Here is a 24,927-nt window from a genome sequence, read left to right as displayed (position 1 = left end):
GTTTGTCTTCTTAGTGATGCCTTGATTGTTACCTATAATGTAAAAGAGTATTTCTACTGTAGATCAGTTCAGTGAATGTAGCTGATCTGAATTAGGAGTTCTTGCAGTGGAGTGTATTTTTATTTGTAGATGGGACCAAAAAGAACAAATTTTACTTGGAAACGTGGAGTAGTAGAAGAACCTAAAGTATTTTCCACAGATTTTATCTAATTTTCAACTAGAAAGCATGTCATGAGTCGTATTACTTTAATCATGTTAAGAGAGCTATTTTGATGGGCCTCAGTTAGGTTAGTTTAATAACGCGACCACCCCCCGCCTCTTTTTCCACCACATTAGTTCTGCTTCTTCAACTAATTCCACTTAAAACTCAAGGAAACTCAACGCCGCTGAGAAAATCAACCCATATTTCCAGCATTTTTTATATTTTTCTAAATGAAATCGACCGTAGTCAAGGATGTCGTCAGCTCAGTTCTGTGTTTGGTGAATGTTTGCACTTAAAAAAAACAACTTTCAGCCAGCAATTTGGGTTGAATCAACTCTTAAAACAGATGCTGGAGCTAGAACCTGCACCGTGTTGGTGGAGAAGATCCATTCACATGACCCAGTAGTTAAATAGACTACACTGAAAGATAAAGATGACACACATCCACTGCTCAAGGAGCAGATGCTGAACCTGTTTAGAAAAAGGAAACTGTAGGTTTCTGTGAAACATTTCAGTTATTAGGACCTTCTTCAGGGAGATGTTCTGCCCTTTGGGCCGTAGACTCTGGACTGTTGGGGCATCTAATGGTTTCTGACAGCAGATCCTTTGGGTCCCCTATGAATCAGTCTTGTTCCAGTGCATCCCACGCGTCCTCACTCCAAACGGGATCAGGGGAATTGGGAGGCCGGGTCACTGCCTCGACATGTTCCCTGGACTGCATTTCTAGCACGGGTGGTGTGAACTGAAGTAACCCGTGACCTAAGATCACCCAGCAGATCTTTCCAATGCACCTACGTGATCTATTATTATTATTACTTCCCCTCTGATTGGTTTTAATTTTGCTGACTGATGAAAGACTGCATCAAAGATGGAATCAGAGGAGAAACAGCTCTGAAGTGACAACCACAAATACCCAAAGTCAGAAAACTAATGTACGGCATTTTGAATAAATATCTCTGTCTGGGATATTTAGACGGTGCTTTAGTCAGCGGAGGAAAAACTAGAACTTTGATTGCAAATTTCTACTAGTTTGAGTCTGTGTATATGTCAAAATGTTGTCTATAATGGAACTTTTAGAAAATGAAATCCTTATTTTTAGGTAGCAGGTGTCATCTTGCCGTTGACATCGGTGACTGTTGAAGATCATACTGATCAAAAGCTGCACAGTAAATATAAACACTTGCAGCTTCTTATGTGTGTAGCAGGGTGTCAAATGGGCGGCCCGCGGCCCAAGAGAGGTTTTCATGCAGCCCGCGAGAAGTTTCAAACGCAAAAAAAACTAAATGTTAATTTACTAAAAAGGAAGGCATAAATAATTGCCATGAATCGCAGCATATCCAATAATATATTTCTTCTACAAATCCATCATTATTCCACAAAGAGCAGTTTGACATTTTTTTAGTTTTCTAGAATGCATTTACCGATTTTATTTCTTTGTAGATGGTCATTTATTTTTATTAACTGACTACTATTATATATTTTCGCAGGAAAAATATCACTGCTAAAAAAGATGATAGAAGATATTTATTCAGAGAATTTCAGATTTGAATACGCGGATAGTGACAAATTGTCACTATCCGCTGGAAAAATTGTACTGGAAAAATCTCTAAATCACAAAGAAACACTCTGGGATGTAATAAGAAAGATTTAGCTTTTAATTAAATTTCCTATAAAAAAGCGAAATATAAAAAAAACATACTTGTTTCTGTTTATCTTTGTAAAATGATATTAAAAGTATCTTACATAATTTGAATTTTTTTTTGAAATTTCAAGAAAAGATCCTGAAGAAATATATTTTACATAATTAGAGTGTAAACAAAGTGCATATTTCCTTTAAAATTAAACTGATATTGGGTTAGATAACAATAGTAAAAAAGAATTAGAAAAAAGATTTCGCACCGTTTTTGTTATTTTGAGCGTGCAGCCCGCGAGAAAAGAATTGGTCAAATCCGGCCCGCCAAGCAAAATGAGTTTGACACCCCTGGTGTAGACTGTCCGGATAATTGACCAAGGACACAGATCAGAAAGAAAAAAAGCATCAGCCATCGAGTTGGTCTAATCTTTATATATACATCATTATTCACCAATTACAATACACATATTATATACTACAGGAACACAGATAATACATGTACTCAATATGTGTTTAACTGTTTTTTTTTTTCTTTCTTTCTCAACTTAACCTGCATGTTGCAGAGCAGCCAATCACTGGGTTTGTCTTCAGGCTTGGAGCGTGAGAAGAGGGCCAATCTCAGCCCTCCGTGCACTCATCCTCCCTAATAACGCAACGTTCCCCGGCCTACATTTGAGCAGACGTTTCATCCACAAAGTCCTTTCACCGTTCTGCTGAGCATAAATGTCCTGCTCCATTTATCGCATCTTCTGTTTAAAGAAGAAAGCTTCACATTCATGTTTTCATTTACATACAGATCACTTGAACTGAAAAAAACTAGCTAAAAGTAGATCTAGTGACATCTGATTTTTTTTTTTTCTGTGTGTTTTTAGGAACAGAAAATCGAATGAAAAACTGACTTCAGGAACTGTGCATTAATGCTCTTTCAAGTATGGCTTACAGAACTACATTTTGTTGCATCCTTCAGCAGAAGACAAACCCACAGAAAGCTTTTGAATGCAATGTCATTATTGCTTACAGAGAAAAAGAAAAAAAAGCTTTTTGTGCACATAGACACAGTGCAGATCCATGGAGGGGCTTATAGCCGGAGATGATAATGGGAGGGCAGAGCTGAACCTCTGCTCGCTGTCATCATGAGATGGAAACATCTGAATGGGAGGAGCATACCAGTGAAAACTGAGTGGGTGGGGGATTCATCACAGGGAATGGTGGTAATGACCATTTTATTGCTCGTACAGTGGGATTTTCAATCAATAGCATCGTAGAATTCACAGGGTTTCATTGTGCTGCTCGGTGACCGCAGCTCAGCTGGTTTTTTGTTTTGTACGTCACTGATCGCCATTGAGGCTCAAATCTAAAAAAAAAAAAAAAAAAAATCAAGGCAGGGTGTAAAAACTACAACTGAACTTCTCGGGTGCCCTGATACGGAAGAGTATTAGGGCCATGCAGGAGAATTTTTTTTTATTGTGCACTTCGAGAAAAAAGTCGAAATGTCCAGATTAATGTTAAAATACAGTTTTGAGAAAAAAATCGAAATGTCAAGAAAAAAGTCAATGTCGAGATTAATGTTGAAATACAATTTCGAAAAAAAAGTCGAAATGTCGAGAAAAAAGTCGAAATGTCGAGATTAATGTTGAAATACAGTTTCGAGAAAAAAGTTGAAATTTTGCCTTTTCTCTCAAAATTTCGCCTTTTTTCTCAAAATTCAACTTTATTCATGAAATTTTGACTTTTTTCCCCAAATTTCGACTTTTTTCTCAAAATTGTACTTCAACATTAATCTCGACAATTCGACTTTTTTCTCGAAGTGCATAATGAAAAAAAAAAATCTTCCTCCTCTCCAATATTATTTTTATTTTTCTCCTGCCTGGCCCTAATACTCTTCCGTAGCCCTGAGGACCGGCAACAAGTACGACGTGTTTCAGGGTTTCAGTCCATGCAGAGCAGCTTCCTGTGGCACAACAGAGCTGCCATCAGCTACTAAAAATACTTTCTCTGTGATGAGAGGCAAGGTGTTGTTATAATGACAAATAATCTAATTTGAAGGGAAACAATCTGAAACTGAAGCACTTCAACACTATTGGATGATCTAGATAAGATTAACGTCAAATAGCACTTACTGTATGAGACCTTCAGACTTGGGTGGGTTTCCCAGCGAATTCCCCTCTTAATGCATCGTACAAGACCTGTTAGATGTACTGGAAACACTGCCCTGTAATGTTTTAACAAAGACGACCCATGAACCTTCTTTCCAAACTGTTCTGATTGTTTTCAACTGGAAGATGGCCACATTATGATGTGAGATGTAAACTCATGCCTCAATCAAAAGTTTATCAGATTGGGACTGACAAGGCTCAACTGCCGTCATAACAAGAGTCTGACTCTCCCCGACAGCTCTGCTGCTGCAAAGTCTGCTGCCACATGTCCACCATCCACCAAAAATACCTGATCTTCCATCTAAAACAGTTGCAAACTGCAGCGCCGCCATGTGCTTGTCATCTCAAGGGCCAATCCCAATACACCCCCTACTTTCTACCACTACCCCTAAAAAAGAAGCCACAGATTTTAGGACTTGAAATCTTCCCAGGGCCCAGTCCCAATACTCCCCCTACCTCTACTTTTCAGCACCACCCCTAAATTTAGCTTGCTACTTCACTGCATGGTTTACGTTCGGGTACGTAAGCGACTGCGTAGTTACGTTTGCACATACGTCACACCATATCAAGAAGCTGAGAGCCAAAAGCTGTTTTAATTTCAGCTGTAGCGCTGTTAATATGCCACTTTATTAAGTTTTAATATTTTTTCAGGTTTAAAAGTAACCGTTAAGATCCCCAACCTGGGCTCAGTTTATCCAAATAAAGCAGCAGCAGCAGCTCACGTACAGGTCAACCTGCGCCGTCGTCCCGGGGGAGAAACCTGCAGCTCTGTTGAGAATTACCGGTGGCTGAAATAAATCATTTAGGAAAATAAATGTTGGTTTAATAGATGAAATCTAACAGTTGTAGCTACGCCTGTTAAGAAATTTGCTGAAATGTAATCAAAATGCATTTTTATGCAGAAACTAACTCAAAATATTGATTTTATTCACTAAAAAATAAGAAATGTCCGCCATGTTTTTTTTTTTTTTGATTCAGTCTGCAAATTAACGACGAAAAGCATTCTGGGAAATTTTTCTGGCCCTAGGTCAGCTAGTGAGCATATGAAAACCCTCGCTCTGAAGGGCTAGATTCATAGCCCCCTAACCCTCGTTTAAACCACTACCACTAGGTGAAAAGAGGAATTGGGACACCACTACCCTCACGGGAACATGCAAAATTTAGGGGTAGGGATGAAAAGTAGGGGTAGTGGGAGTATTGGGACAGGGCTTTAGCGCTAGTGGTAGAAAGTAGGGGGTGTATCGGGATTGGCCCGAACACTTTTATGCGGGTTAGTAATGACATAATTTAAGAGAAAGACGGATGTCAGGGCAGCAGGGCTGCGCGGGACAGACTGACTCAACACCTTTATGTTCAGTAAAGATTTTTCAATAAAACCCACATCCTCATCCCCACTTCTGTCAGGTGCTGGGGGAATTAAGACTGAAGTTTTTAAGTGAGGACCTCCTCCAGCAGCTGCTTAGCTTTCAACAAGCACTCAGAAAATACAACCCATCCATGCTGAAGTGAGAAGTTCCTGGTTTTTTTTCTTTTTTTGCCCATTTCCTTCAGGCTCATAGCTACGATTGTGGGGACACTTCCACCACAGGATCCGGTGGCTTTTGCCCTTGTGGTTAGACAAAAACATGATTGTTGGCAAAAGGAAAAAAAGGGGGGAAAGAAGAATCTCACGGCAGCTCATGTTGACCTATTTCACCACATTCTGGGACATGAGGTACACTCTGCTCCACTTATGCTTTACGATCCTACGTTGACTGGATGCTGGCAGGATGACGCCGGCGTGGGCGACGGGGGAGGTGATGCCGGTAACCCGCTTATCTCAAATTCTGAAGGCCAGACAAGTGGAAGCTTGGTTTGTCCAAATTCAATGACTAAAGTTTAAAAAAATGCACGAGATGTGTTTGTGGGAAGAGTCATCGTCGGTTAATGAACAGTAATGTTTCAAGCTTCTCTGTTACTGTCTTGGACACAAATTTGAAGAGAAACCGCTATTGAAAGCCATCCTCTCCAGACCACAACCTTTTAATAATCCAAGTAAGTAGTTTTGGTACCAAGACCGGACTAAACAGGACCTCTAATCTAAAATAACAGGAATCTTTTGTCTTCAATATAGTGAGAAATTGGTTGTAGGTCATCCATTTCAAATACCATCACCTCTACTGAGGGGGTTATTTTGTTGGCCTTTATTATGTCGGTAAATCTTCCACTGTGTCAGAGATATTCATGGTGTCAACATGTGATGCGTCACCAAGTAAAGAAGATTAAACAAATCACGAGTTCTGCATTTTGGAAGTTTGCGGGTGGAGTTTTCTAATAGATTTGTATTTTTTGTTGTAAGGGTACATCTACCTAACTAGGACTTGAATCATTTAGACTTTTCTTAATGCATTAGGCCTAAACAGTGAGCATTTCTGCACTGTACAAACAGCCCCCCTAGAAATAAGCCTAATAGGCCATAAATCTAGTCAAAAAACAAGCAAAATAGTCTGAACTAGTCTTATAATTCTCTTAAAGCAAGGCTTTTTCCACTTTTTAATAAAATTAGGTCTTGCAGTGTACCGGTACTGTCTCTATCCTTTATACATTTCCCATCAGGTAGCTGGGTTGAATTAAAGGCACAAACTGTGATAAGAATACTGAATTATCGTGTCACGTGATCAACATCGCATTTTTACAGGATTTTGACGCTCTTACTGATATTTTTATTGTTTATCAACAACTGCTTTGTCAGCATTTTTACGCAAACAAACGCCACTCCAAGCTATTTTATTTTAACCTTTAAAAGAATCAAAAGAAATGTCCTTAAACAAATAAACTTGGCGGTAATGAGTGATCAAGTTCTAATAAAATATGCTTTTGCCATTTTTTCCAAAACTTTTTTTTTTTCATTTCTTGGACAGCAATTTCTTTGCTTTTGTGTAATTTTGTTGAGAGAAATTAAAATCTAAAAAAAAACCCCCAATGTTTTCATAGGTAACATATAAAATGTAAGACCTTGAAAACAAAGTCTGTGTTTTTCCACGCGTTTCGTCCTCAGATCTCTGCAGCGAGCCTATTTCTGTAAATAAAGTAAAACGGGTTAATTCGCTAACATTTTGTTCATTATAAAACAAAGTAAATGTCGTCCCGGTGCAACGAAACAAAAGCTTCATTGTGTTGTTTTATTTATAACTGGAAACAACTGAGAGACAAAAATGGCGCACAAGGAGATGAAAACTGACTCAATGTTTAGCTTCGTTCTTTGAAGATGTAAGTAATCCATGATATGAACTTTATGTGTTCAACGGTTTTTTTTATTGTAAATTTAATAGTAAATATGCAGTCCAGTTTGTTAACAAACATGGAGATGTGGTTAGGTAAGGATATTAAGCATTTAATGCATTTAGTGTCTTTATAGTGGAATTAAGAGGAATCATACAGGAAATTCGTTGGATGTAGAAGTACAGGGATTATTATGTGATGGTTACATCGTTGCTAGTTAATGAATAATCATTATATGTTAGATATTTAGAGTTTGACATGATTTCTGCAGGCTTATCAAGGGTTTTCGTGACCTAATAAGGTGCGTAGTGATAGACAGCAGAGAGGGGGCTCTCCACTGAATCTGGAGCAGACCAGAGACGTGTCCAATTATAAAGACTCCCGCGGGGCCTCGGGGGCCCCGGAGGATCGCACGCTCAGGAAACTGTTTTGCAGTTGTTGATGACTGGGATGTTTGCTGTATTGTGCTAATGGCACATCTATATTTACACAAAGATGGGTGTCTTACTATGGGGTCACCCGGACAAACGATTTTGTTTATGTGTTCCTCTTTCAAAAGCTTCCCAATAAAATAGAAAATTCAGACAAAGACAACCTTAGAGCAAGAGGGAATACAATATGGTCTTGTGTCAACAGAATTATCCCAAGTGCCAAAAGAAAAGATTAATAATATATATATATATATATATATATTTTTTTTTTCATTTGTAGATTCATCTTTTTGAGTAATCAAGTCTTTTTGCTAGAAATGAATTAGCTCAAGGTATTACCGCGAGAATCATCTAACAAATGACTTTGCGCTCGACACAATAATAGAAGGAGCGGCGACAGCTTAGACCGATTTATGTTTTTGTTCAGTTAATAGCCTCCAAATTGTAGGTTCATATTTATAAGAGAGACGAGAGCGGCATCCGTTTTCTTATTTAATTCTAAAATTTGGCTGGAGGATTTTGCATAATGTCTTACTTTTCCTCGGAGCTGGCACCGAGTTGTGAATTCACTCTATTAACAGTTCAAGCCGGCATTTTCCTTCATGCTGATTAAATAGAAATGAATCCAATAATCAGTAAACAAGAGTGTGGCGGAGGTAGGTCAAGAAAAGACACATTCTCACCTGTCAAACTGTTGTGAACGACTGAAAATTAATTTATTTAGTGGGTTCGTGGCACGTTGACTTTGACCAAAATGTATTTATAAATACCCTTTCGCCTAAAAAACCCTGTTAACGCGGGTAGTCTATCCCCGTCTCGAATACCGGACGACACAAAGAATCCACTCAGGTAAATGAGTTCTAATCTTTTATAATCCCGCACTAAGTGCTTTTATCTGAGGAGAAATTGCAGCTGCATGAATGCTGGGTCACGGACTGCGTGGTAGTGAGCAGAACGACGTGTGCTTCCAGTGCCGGAAACCAGGAGGAGGATTTGTTCCAGCTTTGTCTGCGAAGCCTATTCATCTGCCTCCAAGCGACTGCCGACGGGACGACGAGGCAGAGGAGGCCATTAAAGCTTAACATCTGTCTCGTCGTGACAAAAAGAGGATATGTGTGTCTTCATCCTGCATTTATACCTGGTTTGGTAGTTGAGAGAATAAAGAAGTTAATGATGAAGGATCACACAAACCTCCTTCTCTGCTGGTAAGGACAGACGGACTGTCATTTATCTCGGATGTGGGGAAATCTGTGCGGATGTGCGGATTTAAGTGACAAACGAAGGTGTTCTGTGTCGTTTTTGAGCTAAAGTACATCAGTACGACGGAGTATTAGGGCCAAACTAAGACAAAAAATAAAAAATAAAGTCATAATATTACGACTTTATTCTCATAAATTACGACTTTATTCTCGTAATATTACGACTTTATTCTCATAATATAACGACTTTATTCTCATAAATTACAACTTTATTCTCGTAATGTTACGACTTTATTCTCGTAATATTACCACTTTATTCTATTACGACTTTATTCTCGCAACATTATGACTTTATCCTCGTAATGTTACAACTTTATTCTCGTAATTTCCATTTTTTTTGTCTTAGTTTGGCCCTAATACTCCGTCGTACATCAGTGACAAAGAAGGGAAGTTTTATATATGTTACTGTACAGCTACGATGACATTAGACATGAAGGGGTTTCCTTCTTTGTGGGATTAGTTTAGCAAAAGGTCACTCATGACAACGTCATCATCGTGGCCATTATTTTCTGTAGTGGGGTATATATACTATATTATTCAGTGAATAAACAAAAGTACAGTACAGCGCCGAAAGCACAGGCTTGTTTTGTTCAGCTTTCCTTTTGTTTTCGACAAAGTGTACTGTTCTTTTTTTTTTTTTTTTCTTGATGAGCAACAAACGATGCCCTATCATGCCTTTTCCATCAGCCCCCCCCCCTCCGCACGTAAAAAACATCTCTGTCTAAAGAGTGAGAAGCAAACAGGCACGTGGATTGAGTGTTAAACGCGTGTTCAGACTGAAAGCAAACTTTTTATTCAATTGAGAGTTTTCGTAGTCCAATACAGAATTAAACATCCTACTAGCTAAAGAGACGCGTCAGTGTCCAGGTGATCCCTTTTTGATCAAATCTCATCTGCATCGGCTCACTTCAGTGCCTGATCTAGGTCTTAGGGCTGTGCGATTAAATCGATTTTAAATCTAAATCGGATTTATTAATCACAATCGATGTTAAAAAAAGGAAATCGGAAAATGGATTTTCCTTTTTTGCAGCTGGCTGCATTACAGACAGAGCTCGTCTAGTCATCTGTGTTTGGTCAAGAAAATTGTAAATGTTGTCACTTTACTAAACTCAAGGAGGATTTACAGTATCGTTCAGTTGCACTTCATTCCCAATAGGGAAATTTGTTTGCTATTTTTCTTTAAAAAAAAAAAAAAAAATATTTGAAACAATTTTTTCCATTGTCTTTTGTAGTTTTACCAAAAAAAATCGAAATCGAAAATCGGGTTTTCAGAGAAAAAAAAAATCGGGATTTTATTTGTTTCCAAAATCGCCCAGCCCTACTAGGTCTCGTTTCACATTCAGTCTGAGTACAATCTCATCATCCAGCACTTCCAGCTCTCGCTTCACATTACATGGTGAGTGGTCACAATAGTGAGGATGCAGTTTGGGTTTTTACCTACAACATTAACAACCAGAGCTTGTGTTTAGTGGCCCCAATTACACTTGGAAACATTTTGACTTCGGTCCTCTGACAGATTCAATAATCACGTAACGACTGAAGGAGCCACAACTACCTACTATCAAAGAAAGATGCGTTGCTGAAGGCAAAGGTGGGTGGACTGAGGATTAGGGCGGGGGAGGAGTGAAGAAATGACAGAGATGGTTTGGTTTGGACCGGCCCGGTCCTTCAGATGGGGAAGTCGCGGGGCAGGTGAGGCGCGGCCACCCCGGGCCTCCAGCTGGGCTGGCGCTGCGCGTGGCCGGACGGCATCAGGCCCAGCAGCTCCTTGGGTCGGCCCTGCCACCTCCGGGCCCACCGGCGGCCCCCGGGAGCGCGCCTGTGGCTTTGCCTCACTGCTCGGCCCAGCAGCGCTGCTGTCTGGGGCCACAGCGGGTCCGTGAAGGAAGAGATACTGGACTCCTGAAAGGGGATGCACGACCTGCGTCTCAGCGGGCGATCTTCTGTGTAGTCGTTGGGGCTAACGTTGAAGCAGGGCTTCCTTGAGCCCCAGATGAGGGAGATCCGGCCCTCCAGCGACGGCCCCCCAAGGCCGAGGCTAGTTCTGTCCGTGAACGAGTCCGTTCGGTCTTCGTAGCCGAGGTCGGCCGGGGCCGAGCACTGCTGCAAGGGCCAGCCTCCGCGGCTCTTCCCCCCATTGTCCGCAGCGCTGCCTCCCTCCCCGCCGTCACGCTCTGCCCTGACCGCTTCGTCTTCCTCGTCCTCCTGCTCCTCCTCCTCCACCTCTGCTACTTCCTCCACCACCTGTCCCTCCGTGGCACATTCCTCCTCTTCCTCGATGCTCGTGGGCAGCGGGGAACGCGGGTCCCGCAGGAAGACCACTATGACGGTGATGTTATCGCTAGAGCCGGCGTCTCGGGCCGACGCCACCAGCTTGTGGGCTACCATGGTGGTGTCTCCGGCGTTCTCCTGGAGATGGTCGCTGACCACCCGCACCGCCTCGTCTGGACTCACGGTGTCCCAGAAGCCATCGCAGGCCAGGATCAGGTAGTCTTCTGAACCGTCTAGCGGGAAGATGCCGTGGTCGGCATCGCCGCAGATGTAGGGCTTGTGCTCCGAGTCCCCTGTCCACACAAGGAACAGGCTGATATTAATGACAAGCTTGCATGAAATGAGTGAATTTTGAAATGTCGAAGCGTTTTTGCAACTTTAAAAGCCCAAAAGTGATTACCGTATTTTCTGGACTATGAACTACTTTTTTCATAGGTTTTCAACCATGCGGCCAGAGGTGGGTAGTAACGAGTTACATTTACTCCGTTACATTTACTTGAGTAAGTTTTGGGAAATTTTGTACTTTTAGGAGTAGTTTTGAATCACTATACTTTTTACTTTTACTTGAGTAGATTTGTGAAGAAGAAACTGTTACTCTTACTCTGCTACATTAGGCTACGTTTAGCTGTTACTTTTCTTTTCAAATTTAGTGCTACTTGTGCTTAATTTATTTTTTTATTCTGTTATTTTATTATTTAGTAAAGTACTTGAATTTACTTTCAGATTATATAAATTTAAGCTATTTTTTATTAATTTTAATTTATGTTATTGATTTAATTTGCCTGAAGATGATTATTTTGTACTTTTGTCTGTTTGAATGGTTGTGTTAAAAAAATTAATCAGACGTTACTCAACAGTTACTCAGTACTTGAGTAGTTTATTCACCAAGTACTTTTTTACTTTTACTCAAGTCATTATTTGGATGACTACTTTTTACTTCTACTTGAGTCATATTATTCTGAAGTAACAGTACTTTTACTTGAGTACAATTTTTGGCTACTCTACCCAGCTCTGCATGCAGCTTATACAAAGGTGCGGCTATTCTGTGGATTTTTCTTCCATCGCTCGGGGCGCTCTAACCGGAATTAGAATCAAAACTAAGAAAAATAAATGCAAAGAAGAATACACTACTACTTCTTCTTTAGCAGATAGAAGTAGGTAGAAGCAGATTTCAAACAGATAAATAGATAAATAAATACCGGTTATTTTCTCTTGGTTCTGTCCCGTTTTAATCAGCAAAGTTGCTGCCGTGTTAAAAGACACTGTTAGGAAAGGATCTATTTAGGTACAAACATGTACATCATTTACAGTTCAAAATCGTTCTGTACATGTAGTAAATATCTAATCTAACAACATAAATATCTGCTGCTTGCATCTTTTTTTTTTTAAATAGAGCGGATGCGGCTTGTCTATCTTTTTTTCATAATTAAAAAAAAAATAGAGCGTATGCGGCTTATATATAGGTGCGGCTTATAGTCCAGAAAATACGGTAAATCTAAATCCAGAGCTGAACAGACACCTCACTTACTGGATGCGTGAGCCCTTGTTTATGGTGTTTAACTTCTCTGGTATCAAAATTGAACATTATTTTCGGCATGAAAAATATCTAAACACGTGGTAAAAAGCTAAAAAATGCCAACATGTTTCGGCCATGTAGGCCTTTCTTCAAGGCAGATAACATTTCCATTATCATGTTATCTGCCTTGAAGAAGGCCTACATGGCCGAAACATGTTGGCATTTTTTAACTTTTACAAAGCCATGATTAAATAAAGGCTTTTTATATTTTTTTATCTTCTTGAGTGCCTCGGTTTTTCTAAATAGTTTTTCAATCTTTTTGATCCCCATGGCAAAGAGCACCTGAAGTATTCTTTTTTTTGTTTCTCACACCCAGCAGCACTCCATGCATTTGTAGTTAGACGTTGTAAAAAGCATTTAAAAAAATGAAAAAAAACTGTACCTATGGCTCTGGATACAGAGAGACTTCCGTTGACCCTCCATGTGCCGAACCAGATCACACATCCTCCCAGAGCCTCGATCCTCTGCTTCTCATCCTGCAGACAGACAATGGCAGTCATCATCTCACGCTGCCGATCTCTGCAGTAAATGACTCATTACAGTCACTCCCCGCCCCTGCTGCACGCTCAAAATAATGGTTCACTTAAAAAGATCTTTTTAGGTAGGCAGCAAGACTTCCTGTGGACTGACAATATCTAAAAAGCCAGGAAACATGCAAGGACACAGAAGATAAAGGATGGCGTGCCACAGTAGCATTTACTTGCAGAAGTCTGGAAAGAAACAGGTGGTGATCACTCTTAAATGTCTCCTTTCTATGAATAAATTATCAAAACTGTGTTGGTCTAGGATACAAATTAACATCTGAACTCCTTAACTCATTATGACACGATGTAACATGATTGATTTTAATTTCCAGTCCTCAGAATAAACAAACTATTCAATTAAAAAAATATTGTTTAAAGGTTTTATTTCATTCAGTCTACCTAAATGATGCAAATTAAAAGCTTTTTATGGAAAACTAAGTGAAATGTTGTTAAATAAAAGAGGTGGTACTATGACCACTGTTGATAACATGTCTATTAGAAGGTTAGTTCTATTAGCTTACTCTCAATATCCCGGTTTAATATGTAATATTTTATTTGTCATAGATAAAATGTAAGTTTGCCATATAGGCCTACTGTGGCAACGGTTGTTTTGTTGTCTTTAAACAACCAGTAATTTACCTAAGCTTCCGGCTGCAACTCCTCAGAGCTAAACAGTATTTTTCTACATAACCCCTGAGTTATTGAACTTTGATTTTTTCACTGATTAAAACAAATAGCTCATGAATTTTACAGGGTATTACATAGCACAGCTGCAGCTAGAGTTCACTAAACATCTGCTGTATCAGTTATAATGCATCAAAGCTCAGATAAAGAGGCAGTTTCCCGGATCAAAAGGCTGGAGAGTTTATGGATAGACTTCAGGTTGTGTTTAAGACATGAGTAAGTACGGTGGCCGAGACCCGCCATTGCGGAAAATTAAAGAAACGCTGCAAATAAAAAGAAACGCCGCTGCAAATAAAAGAAACGCTTTGCAAATAAAATAAACGCTGAAAATAAAAACAAACGCCGCTGCAAATAAAAGAAACGCTGCAAATATAAAGAAACGCTGCTGCAAATTAAAAAAAAACAATGCAAATAAAAAAGCCACAACGGAAGTGAATTACCGGGGACTATTTTTGCTGATGCACCGGTGTTTTTTACGTGAGGAGAAGAAGAAGACGAAGAGGACGTAAGTGAAAAGGAAGAAATAAGAAGAGCGAGGAATAAGAAGAACAACGAACGAGAAAATAAGTGAAAAGGTTAGTGTTCAACGTCGCTACGTGTAATTTTTAATGTGCAACACCGGTGCATCGGCAAAAACAGTCCCCGGTAATTCACTTCCGTTGTGGCTTTTTTATTTGCGTCGTTTTTTTATTTTATTTGCAGCGTTTCTTTTATTTGCAGCAGCGTTTCTTTTTGTTTGCAGCGTTTATTTTATTTGCTAAGTGTTTATTTTATTTGCAGCGGCGTTTGTTTCTGTTTGCAGCGTTACTTTTATTTTCAGCAATGGTGGGTCTCGGCCACCGTAAGTAAGTGCGTGTTTCTCACCTCTCTGTCTGGTTTATGTGGTTTCATCAGCTCCACCACCTGCCCTCTCCTCACTAGAATGACTTGGGAGTCTCCCAGCCAGGCTACGTACAACGTCCGGCCGCGCAGGAACGTCACCACACCTGTTGTGCCGCAGCGTAGGTTCTGCCAAGAAACACAAACACACAAAGGCGGACATTAGTGTTTAGCTTACGGTGAACGGCGGCTGCAGCATCACCAGTTCTTACAAGACAACGCTACCTCTCGTGAAGCCTTCTTAACAAAGCGCTCGTCTGTGGCCTTGAAGGCTCTGCAGAGAGCCTCGATGGGGTCCTGGTTGAAGGATTCCTGGTGAACTAAGTTGACATGGAGGTGGTTGGCGGCGTAAATGGCAGCATCCACACCACCGTGACCATCAAACACTGCAAAGAAAGCTTGTTCCTCCTGATCCTGGGAGACAGAAAACACGAAAGACCTTAAAACAACCGAACGCGGTAATGTCCCACAAAAGCTAACTCAGATTTTAGAAGAGTTTAGCTGAAATGTGGCGTTGTATAGGCCTGTGTTGAAAAAATCGATTTCCCAATTCTAAATCAATTCTCATATTAATTCCTAAAAATCGATTCATATGTCTAAAGATCGATTTTTTTTTTCTTTTATTTATTTATGTATTTTTTTTTTCATCATTACATTACAACTTTAGGTTATTTTTTTGTTTATCCCCAAAAAAGGAATGTTTTGTTGGACACGAGATTAACTGGTGCCATGTTTTTGCCTTTAAATATGTTTAAAGGTATGAAAACATTAAAGTGTTAGGTTATAATTGCATAAATTGTCTATATTTCATTACATTATATACTGCCTTGGGGTTACATTTGCAAAAAATGCTAAAATCCAAATGCTCAAAAATTAAAAACCAAAATAGACCGAAAATGGAACAAATAAAAACGGAATGTGGGAAAAAATAAAACCGATTTCATCCGTCTCTGTTTCCTCCCTGGATCTGTTTGGTAATTGTGACCCACATGATGTTTCTGAAAGCAGTTCTATCAGCATTCTGGGAGCTGATTGGTCCTTACAGCATCATTAGCTGCAATACTTGCTGTTGAATCTCAATATAATACTAGTAGTAATATTTTGCATAACTACAGTCATATAATTCATGCAACAGCTCAAAAAAAAAGTTTTAATAACACTAACCCAAATCAATATCGGAATCGAATCAAATCTTGATAATCGATTCTGAATCTTAAGAATCGGAATCAAATCGATTCTTGCCATTTGAATCGATCCCCAGCCCTAGCGTTGTAGGAGGGTCTTGGTGGATTGATTGGCCAAGTAATGATTTTGTAGCACAGTATGGGTAAGTAATTACTGGAGTGGAAACTGTGGAACAATTTGTGAAGAGCTAACGTCACAGCACGGAGGTTTGAGGGCTGATCTCAGACTGACTCAACCCAAGTTACTGGAATAAAGCAAAGCGGGGTGGATCAAGTCTGCAAAAGACCACACTAATGGAGAGTATAGGATTCCCGCCCTCGTTTTTCACAAAGTGCTTTTGCAAACTTCCAGCAGAGACAGCTGGATGTAGCGCTGCCTCGGCTCACGACAGGCAGGTGGACTTAATCCTGCTCCTGCTGCCGTGTGCTCTGCACCGCGGCCCCGCAGCATCGTTGGGAGATGTCACATCATTAAAGATGTTGCGATTTAACGATGTTGTTATTTTAGCTCACAGCTGGAAGTCAATGATAATAAAAAAAAAATGTTTTACATCTTTTTACATAAAGGACTGTCTCAGAAAATTAGAATATTGTGATAAAGTCCTTTATTTTCTGTAATGCAAAAATGTCATACATTCCAGATTCATTACAAATCAACTGAAATATTGCAAGCCTTTTATTATTTGAATATTGCTGATCATGGCTTACAGCTTAAGAAAACTCAAATATCCTCTCAAAAAATTTGAATATTCTAGGAATCTTAATCTTAAACTGTAAGCCATAATCAGCAATATTGAAATAATAAAAGGCTTGCAATATTTCAGTTGATTTGTAATGAATCCAGAATGTATGACATTTTTGTTTTTTTTTAAATTGCATTACAGAAAATAAAGAGCTTTATCACAATATTACACAATATAATTTTCTGAGACAGTCCTGTACATATGTTGGTGATCTGGTTTGGGTAAAACCAATTCCACTCTTTTGTGTGGTTTATTTAAACTGCTCGTACATCTGTCTGCATACTCTCCCACAATCCACTGCTCGTACACCCATTGTTTGTGAACCTAATTTTATAAACTTGGCAACTGTTTAAATCATGCGTATTTGGCTGGGTGGTTAAAACAAAATTGTTCTTGAATCTGAATATTTATCTTCACCTCACTGATTACTTAATAACATCCTGACAGCGGGAACAATTATCCCAGGATGTCACCACACTGTTAAAACTCGTTATATCCATTGAAAAAGTGCTGATTTGCTCTGGTTAGGAGGTAAACTAAGTCAGGAGATCATTTCTTGCGGCGTTGTCAGCTCACTTGTGTGCGGTGTTGATAACCTTAATACTTGCGGAGACTATAAGCTCAAGCATTGTGTTGGGAATTTTGCCATGTTTTTTTAATGTTTTGGTTCTGTTTACTCTGAGTTCATGTATGCTGTTACACAAATCACTGTAGGGAACTTGACGCAGACTTGGTTTATCACAGATCATGTTAAACTGCATTCATGGTAAAGAGTAGAAAGTATTTATATAGCACTTTCCTTGTATTGCTGACGGCTCAACGAGCTTTTCCACTAAACCACATTCACCCATCCGCACACACATACTCACATAGCTCTCTCTTAGTCTATATTAGATTAGTTCTGTTGTGTTTATGCAGCGGTTTCTCTACCGTACGCTAGGGCTGGGCGATATGGACCAAAAGTCATATCTCAATATTTTCTAGCTGAATGGCGATACTCGATATATATCGATATTTTTTTGTGCCACAATTGGGGTTTACCCCAAAGCATTATAGCATAGCATCTCTGTTAGCTTCATTTTTTTCTGAGGCAAACCCTTAAAAAACAGTCAGTTTTAATACAAAGCCTCGTGCCAAATTTCACACAGGTTCCTTTATTAACAGAGGTCTGCACAATATCAAAATGTATAAAACAAATGAAATAAAAATAAACTGCCTGCATATATAGAATAAAAATGCTTCTTGAATAAAATAAAACAAATATCCCTTTCCTGCATAACAATTAAATTAAAATACACTGTGCAATTAATACAATGTAGACAGTAACAGGCAGACTTTTCCACTGAGGTTGACAGTTGTGCAAATAACAAAACATTTGTGCAAATCTAAAATAAAAAAATTCAAGTCAATTTGTCACAAAATAAGCTATATCAAAATCATAAAAAAAAATTTAAAAGAAAATGTAATAATCGATATAAACGATATTGTCTCGTACCATATCGCGTTTGAAAATATATCGATATATATTAAAATCTCGATATATCGCCCAGCCCTACCGTACGCACAACCCCACACCGGTGAAAGCCTTGGAGGTAGTGTGGTTTGGTGTCTTAGTCCGGGACACTTTGACATGTGGACTCCGAGCCCAGGACTAAAACCACTGGCTACCCAGAGCTGTGCAGCTCCAACCCCTGATCCACCACCAGAAAAGGTCTTCCACAAGTTCAACATAAAGTAAATGATAGTAATAAGAATGTCTTTACTGACATTCAAATCTGGCAACATGATCCCATTAACATGCTATGATAAATTAAACATTGAACGGGAATATTGTGTTCACGATGTCAAAAGCTCTGCGGGTCAGAAGCTGAGTACGACCCCGCTTGAAATAACTTGTTAATGCTGTTAACTCAAGAACGCAAGTTAGTTATCTCATTACCTTAATAAAGCAAAGCCAGGTTCCTCGTGATAATGAGATGAATCATGCAATGGCGTCGGCTAAGTGGAGCCTGTTTTCTAGTAATGGGTTCAGGATTAGTTGGCAGACACCACGACCAGCATGCCAGGTGTCTGAAAATGTCACGGAGAGCTTAAACCTCTAGGCACTCCCTGACAGTGACGATGGCGATCAAGAAAGCTGCGGAGTGATCAAATGAACAAGACGCTCATTTTTGCAACGCAAATTAGAAATGAGGCGCGTCCTGCAGAGGAAGGAGACGGCTTAGACCTGCGTCTACGGGGGGTCTTCCGTTCTGGCACTCAGATTTATGTGGCCTGCGTGTTTTAGATGTTTCCCACATCTTGAGCACATCCTGATACAAATGACTGTGATTTAAAATAGTGTGTGTTAAAACTGGGAAGCATCTGAAACATGCAGAACAGCAGCCCCTCGAGGACCAGAACTGAAGACTGATGTGTCTGGCTCCGCTCCTTAAAACCACATCCCAGAGAGCTGCAAAGACGTGATTCTTGTGTTATTTTGGCCAAATATACAGGACTGTCTCAGAAAATTAGAATATTGTGATAAAGTCCTTTATTTTCTGTAATGCAAAAATGTCATACATTCTGGATTCATGAGAGAAAACAAAAAGAAAACTCAAATATCCTATCTCAAAAAATTTGAATATTCTGGGAATCTTAATCTTAAACTGTAAGCCATAATCAGCAATATTAAAATAATAAAAGGCTTGCAATATTTCAGTTGATTTGTAATGAATCCAGAATGTATGACATTTTTGTTTTTTTAATTGCATTACAGAAAATAAAGAACTTTATCACAATATTCTAATTTTCTGAGACAGTCCTGTATTATTTCATGAAGAAGACATTTAAACTTTTGTAAAAAGGGCTTAATATGTTGATTTAAGAACATTTCAAAGTACTTCACCTGACACATACAGTAAATAAAATCTCTGAACACAGGAGTTCATTTTTCTAGTAGCACCACAGGAAACGACGGAGACACGTGGCCTGCCTGAATGTTGAAGAGTGTGTTGAAGTCGGGGATGATGACGTGTTTGTCCTCCATCTTGCGCCTCATGTTCTTGATGGCGTGGATGGACGTTTCGTAATACGGCTGTGGACGGCGGCGGAAGGGCAGCTCCTTCAGCCAGAGGCCGCACATGTCAAACAGTCTGTTGAACACCAGCCGGGCCAGCTTCACGGACTCCATCTCTAACACACACAAACACACACACACACACACAAACCCAGAACCAGTCAGTCTTTTTGCATCTTTGTCATGTACAGTACGCTGTGAACGCCGCTTGCTGCACGTTCCACCAGGGGAGGACCTGTGGGGAGCTTCCTCTCGAACTGTTTATGTTTAAACAGCCTGAGACATAAATGTCAGAAATTTAAATGTGAAAACTTCTCATCAATGACATAATTTGTAGTGATAGTGAAAAAAAATGCAGAAACAGCTTTTGGAAGTGGTATCTCTGCCCTGTGAAATCACAAAAACATGAGCTGTAAATAAGTTTGGGCTTTCGGTAACCTACTAATCCTAGCTGCAGGTATGTGCTAGGGATGGGCGATATTTTACCGTTCACGATATACCGTCCAAAACATTCCCCAAGGTAAGAATTTGTCATCTCGCGGTAAAAATGATAAAAAGGAAGAAAGAAAGAAAGAAAGAAAGAAAGAAAGAAAGAAAGAAAGAAAGAAAGAAAGAAAGAAGGAAATGAGCCAGAAAGAAAGACAGAAAGAAAGAAAGAAAGAAAGAAAGAAAGAAATGAGCCAGAAAGAAAGAAATGAGCCAGAAAGAAAGAAAGAAAGAAATGAGCCAGAAAGAAAGAAAGAAAGAAATGAGCCAGAAAGAAAGAAAGAAAGAAAGAAAGAAAGAAAGAAAGAAGGAAATGAGCCAGAAAGAAAGACAGAAAGAAAGAAAGAAAGAAAGAAAGAAATGAGCCAGAAAGAAAGAAATGAGCCAGAAAGAAAGAAAGAAGGAAATGAGCCAGAAAGAAAGAAAGAAAGAAAGAAAGAAAGAAATGAGCCAGAAAGAAAGACAGAAAGAAAGAAAGAAAGAAAGAAAGAAAGAAAGAAAGAAATGAGCAAGAAAGAAAGAAATGAGCCAGAAAGAAAGAAAGAAAGAAATGAGCCAGAAAGAAAGAAAGAAAGAAATGAGCCAGAAATAAAGAAATGAGCCAGAAAGAAAGAAATTAGCCAGAAAGAAAGAAATTAGCCAGAAAGAAAGAAAGAAAGAAATAAGCCAGAAAGAAAGAAATGAGCCAGAAAGAAAGAAATGAGCCAGAAAGAAAGAAATGAGCAAGAAAGAAAGAAAGAAAGAAATGAGCCAGAAATAAAGAAATGAGCCAGAAAGAAAGAAATGAGCCAGAAAGAAAGAAATGAGCCAGAAAGAAAGAAAGAAAGAAATAAGCCAGAAAGAAAGAAATGAGCCAGAAAGAAAGAAATGAGCCAGAAAGAAAGAAATGAGCCAGAAAGAAAGAAATGAGCCAGAAAGAAAGAAAGAAAGAAATGAGCCAGAAAGAAAGAAATGAGCCAGAAAGAAAGAAAGAAAGAAAGAAAGAAAGAAAGAAAGAAAGAAATGAGCCAGAAAGAAAGAAAGAAATGAGCCAGCAAGAAAGAAAGAAATGAGCCAGCAAGAAAGAAAGAAAGAAAGAAATGAGCCAGCAAGAAAGAAAGAAATGAGCCAGCAAGAAAGAAAGAAAGAAAGAAAAAGAAAGAAAGAAAGAAAAAGAAAGAAAGAAAGAAAAGAAAGAAAGAAAGAAAGAAAGAAAGAAAGAAAGAAAGAAAGAAAGAAAGAAAGAAAGAAAGAAAGAAAGAAAGAAAGAAAGAAAGAAAGAAAGAAAGAAAGAAAGAAAGAAAGAAAGAAAGAAAGAAAGAAAGAAAGAAAGAAAGAAAGAAAGAAAGAAAGAAAGAAAGAAAGAAAGAAAAATTCCCGTTGTGTAACAAACATGGTGGATCTGAGAGCGAGGAGCTTGAGTCATTCCAGTTTTGCAGTACAGGTGGACTCATTTAATTGGTTTTTATTAATTCAATTTAATTGGTGTAGTTTAGTAGCATTTAGTATCTTTTAGAGCAGTGTTTTGGGGGCTCCAAAGACTGATTGTGGTGATAGATTTATAGTTACAAAGGTGGAGTTGAATTGGTATTTTTTTATCGTCATTTTTATCGTTATCGGGATAAATGCCAGAAATGATCGTGATACATTTTTTAGTCCATACCGCCCATCCCTAGTATGTGCTGTCTGTACTTTGTCCTCTTACGGTTCATCTGCTCTCCAAACCGAGACCGGCCTACTCTGTGTCCTCCTTCCTCCCTGCTCTCTAGCTCCTAGACCTCTTTAAGAGTGTACGTGCACATCAAACCCAGCGTCCCAGTATTAGCCTGCTCTCTGAGCTCTGACTGTTCCAGCCCTCCTCTCCTCCTCTCTGCGCGTCTCAGCCAGACTCTGACATCAAAGGACGACTCACAACACCTTGCAAAAAGCTGAAGGGAAGAAAAAAAAAAAAAGAGGCAGCAGAATGCAGCGGAGCAACGGCAAACAAGATGCGACTGGCTGTTACACAACACGGAGAAACTTTGAGACGGGGCGAGCTCTGAGTGCACGATGTCTGTCTCAATCGAAACATGTGGCACCGCGTCTCTGTCTGCACACACCGCTCACAGATCAACTGAAAGTAGCAAAGGGGAATTCATGTACTGCATTTTTAAATCACTTTTTTACTCTTGCTTACCAATAAAAGTGAACATTTTATTCTACAAAGCACACTCTGGCTCTAGATGAGTAATGCGAACGCCAAGTATAGCTGAAGATATACAGTAAAACAGGGAAAAAATACAGACTTAATTAGATTTAATGTTTAGACTTGTCTGTGTAATTCTATAGAAACTATCTTTACATGGTGAAAATTGTTTAAATTATTTCTCGTTTGTTGCAGTCTGCTGATCGTCAGTCTGTTAGTTTTGTATTAAATGTAAAACATGATGATTTAATCATTTCAAAAAATAATGGCGATCGAGTGAAAAAGACATTTAATTACAGCACAAGATTGATAACGTCATTAAAAAGCGCGTTGATGAAGAAAAATGTCGTCTGGCTGAAAGCATCGGCTCTGGTTTACTGTAAAATCGACACGAAACAGAAGCATTTAGCTTTTTGCAGCCATAATTCATGGTCTTTACACAGTGTATATTTGTTCTTCTTACAGCTTTTAATGTAGCTTAAAAGGGAATATTTGGGATATAATGTGGTATTTATTCGTGTTGGAGAATGCTCGTGTTATTGTGAAGGCCGACTAGACGGTAGTATCAGTCAGAGACTGTAATACAAGCCGGCCGCGGCTGAGAGGTTATTGACCAAGTTCGATACGACTGACTGACGGTAAAACATCTCTGACTCCAACAGACTTCAGTTCAACAAAAATCAACCCTTACTGTCAAACACCACAGATCAGTATGGTGTCGTTACCTTAACTTAATCCTTCTATTATTTAAGTATTACTGTCCAGCTTATCATCTCTTCAAAATTCAGTATCTTTCATATTTTCAGATAACCAAAAGGATTACAGAAAGGAGGTTGAGTGTCATCATGTTACACTTTTTAACCCCAGTTTTTCATGAATATCTGCTCATTGAGTCTTCATTCTGTGACCAAAGTTTTAATAACTGTAACTGTGTAAATGTGCCTGATTTGTATCTCTAAATGTCTTTTCTGGTCACATTCCTTCTGGCAGACCCTCTTGGTGAGTCACACAAATTTTCCTCTGATATTTTCCGAACATTTTTAAGCTTTTACTTTGTTATTACATATTGCATGGTACTACTTTTTGTCATTAAAGCATGAGCTCACTGTTTTCATCCAGGTTATAGTCACTCTCAAAGGTTTTAATCAAACCAGCTGGACTTCCTTTTCTTGATCTCTAAGACCCTTCACCTCATTTCACCATCCATCCAGAAGATTTCATCATTTCAAACTGACTTACGATGTCAGTTTCATAACCATTTGAACCTTGATTCATGCAGCCAAACACAGGTATATAACAGCTTATGAACTCAAAACTCCCAAGAGTCCTTGTGGACGGAAGGTAAAACGTTTTCATGAGCCAAGAAAAAGAAGTCCAGTTGCCTTTGAGAATTTTAATTGAACGTAATTCCCATTACCGTATTTTCTGCACTATAAGGCGCACCTAAAAGCCTTCAATTTTTTCAAAAGCTGACCATGCGCCTTATAATCCCGTGCGCCTTATATATGGATCAATATTGAGCCGCCATACTTTGCCTTGCTGGGGTTGAAAGTCGCGACGAATGGCGTTTTGGCTGGTATACCGGCTTTGACTTTTATTTTGAGCAAAGAAAAACAATAAAATATATTTATTCTAATATGTCAAGATCACAATAATCTTCCAATTTAGAACTAAAATATTAAAGAACTAACACAAATAAAATACACTTCAATTAAATACTTAGTTGGTTTTTTTTTGTAATTTATTTTCCCAAGCCACTCGGGGCCGCAGTATAAGGATGAAAGAGGAGCCGTGGGTTGCCGACCCTTGGGCTGCGTCCCAATTGACCCCTCGCCCTCGTTTTCTTCACTACCCCTAAATTTTGCGCGTTCCCGTGAGGGTAGTGGTGTCCCAATTCCTCTTTTCAGTGGGAGTGGGCATAACGAGGGCTAGGGGCTGAGAATAGCCCCTACGGATTCAGTGATTTCAGATGCTGACTTGGCGAGCGAGGGGCTATGAAAATTTCCCAGAATGCTTTTCGTCGTCATTTGCGGACTGAATAAAAAAAAAACAACATGGCGGACATTTCTTAGTGAATAAATCAATATTTTGAGTTAGTTTCTGCATAAAAATGCGTTTTGATTACATTTCTAGCGACAAATGTATATTTTACTTTCATAATATTCACTCAGTGAATGTACATAATCACTTTTTTGTCCGTTGTTCGCCAAGAATCGCCCTGGAGTAAAGGCTGTTAGGTTACGCCGTAGGCTACGTAAGCTACGCCGTAGGCTACGTAAGCTACGCTGTAGGCTCTGCGTCGATTTGACTCGCCGACCGAGGGCAAACATCATTTGCAGACTCGTCTCAGATTGTGACCGAGGGAGCAAGCATTTTTTTGTGAGAAAAAGAGAGAAATAATCCTGTGACTCGTCAG

General features: G+C 39.2%; 1 protein-coding gene across 1 annotated transcript in view; it reads right to left on the bottom strand.

Moving 5' to 3' along the window:
* Window positions 1–10,610: 10,610 nt before the first annotated feature.
* ppm1e (protein phosphatase, Mg2+/Mn2+ dependent, 1E) overlaps window positions 10,611–24,927 on the bottom strand; it is a 58,607-nt gene continuing 44,290 nt past the window's right edge. The window contains exons 4-8 of the mRNA XM_061739269.1: window positions 19,778–19,977; window positions 15,102–15,290; window positions 14,862–15,005; window positions 13,172–13,265; window positions 10,611–11,506 (exon numbers count right to left, since the gene is read on the bottom strand). Of these exons, the coding sequence (XP_061595253.1) occupies window positions 10,611–11,506; window positions 13,172–13,265; window positions 14,862–15,005; window positions 15,102–15,290; window positions 19,778–19,977 (1,523 nt within the window). The remainder of the gene's footprint in view (window positions 11,507–13,171; window positions 13,266–14,861; window positions 15,006–15,101; window positions 15,291–19,777; window positions 19,978–24,927) is intronic.

The sequence above is a fragment of the Cololabis saira genome, chromosome 14 (genome assembly GCF_033807715.1).
Source record: "Cololabis saira isolate AMF1-May2022 chromosome 14, fColSai1.1, whole genome shotgun sequence".
NCBI classification, from domain to species: Eukaryota; Metazoa; Chordata; class Actinopteri; order Beloniformes; family Belonidae; genus Cololabis; species Cololabis saira.
Note: the sequence above shows the minus strand (reverse complement) of the source record. Positions and strands in the feature narration are given on the sequence as shown.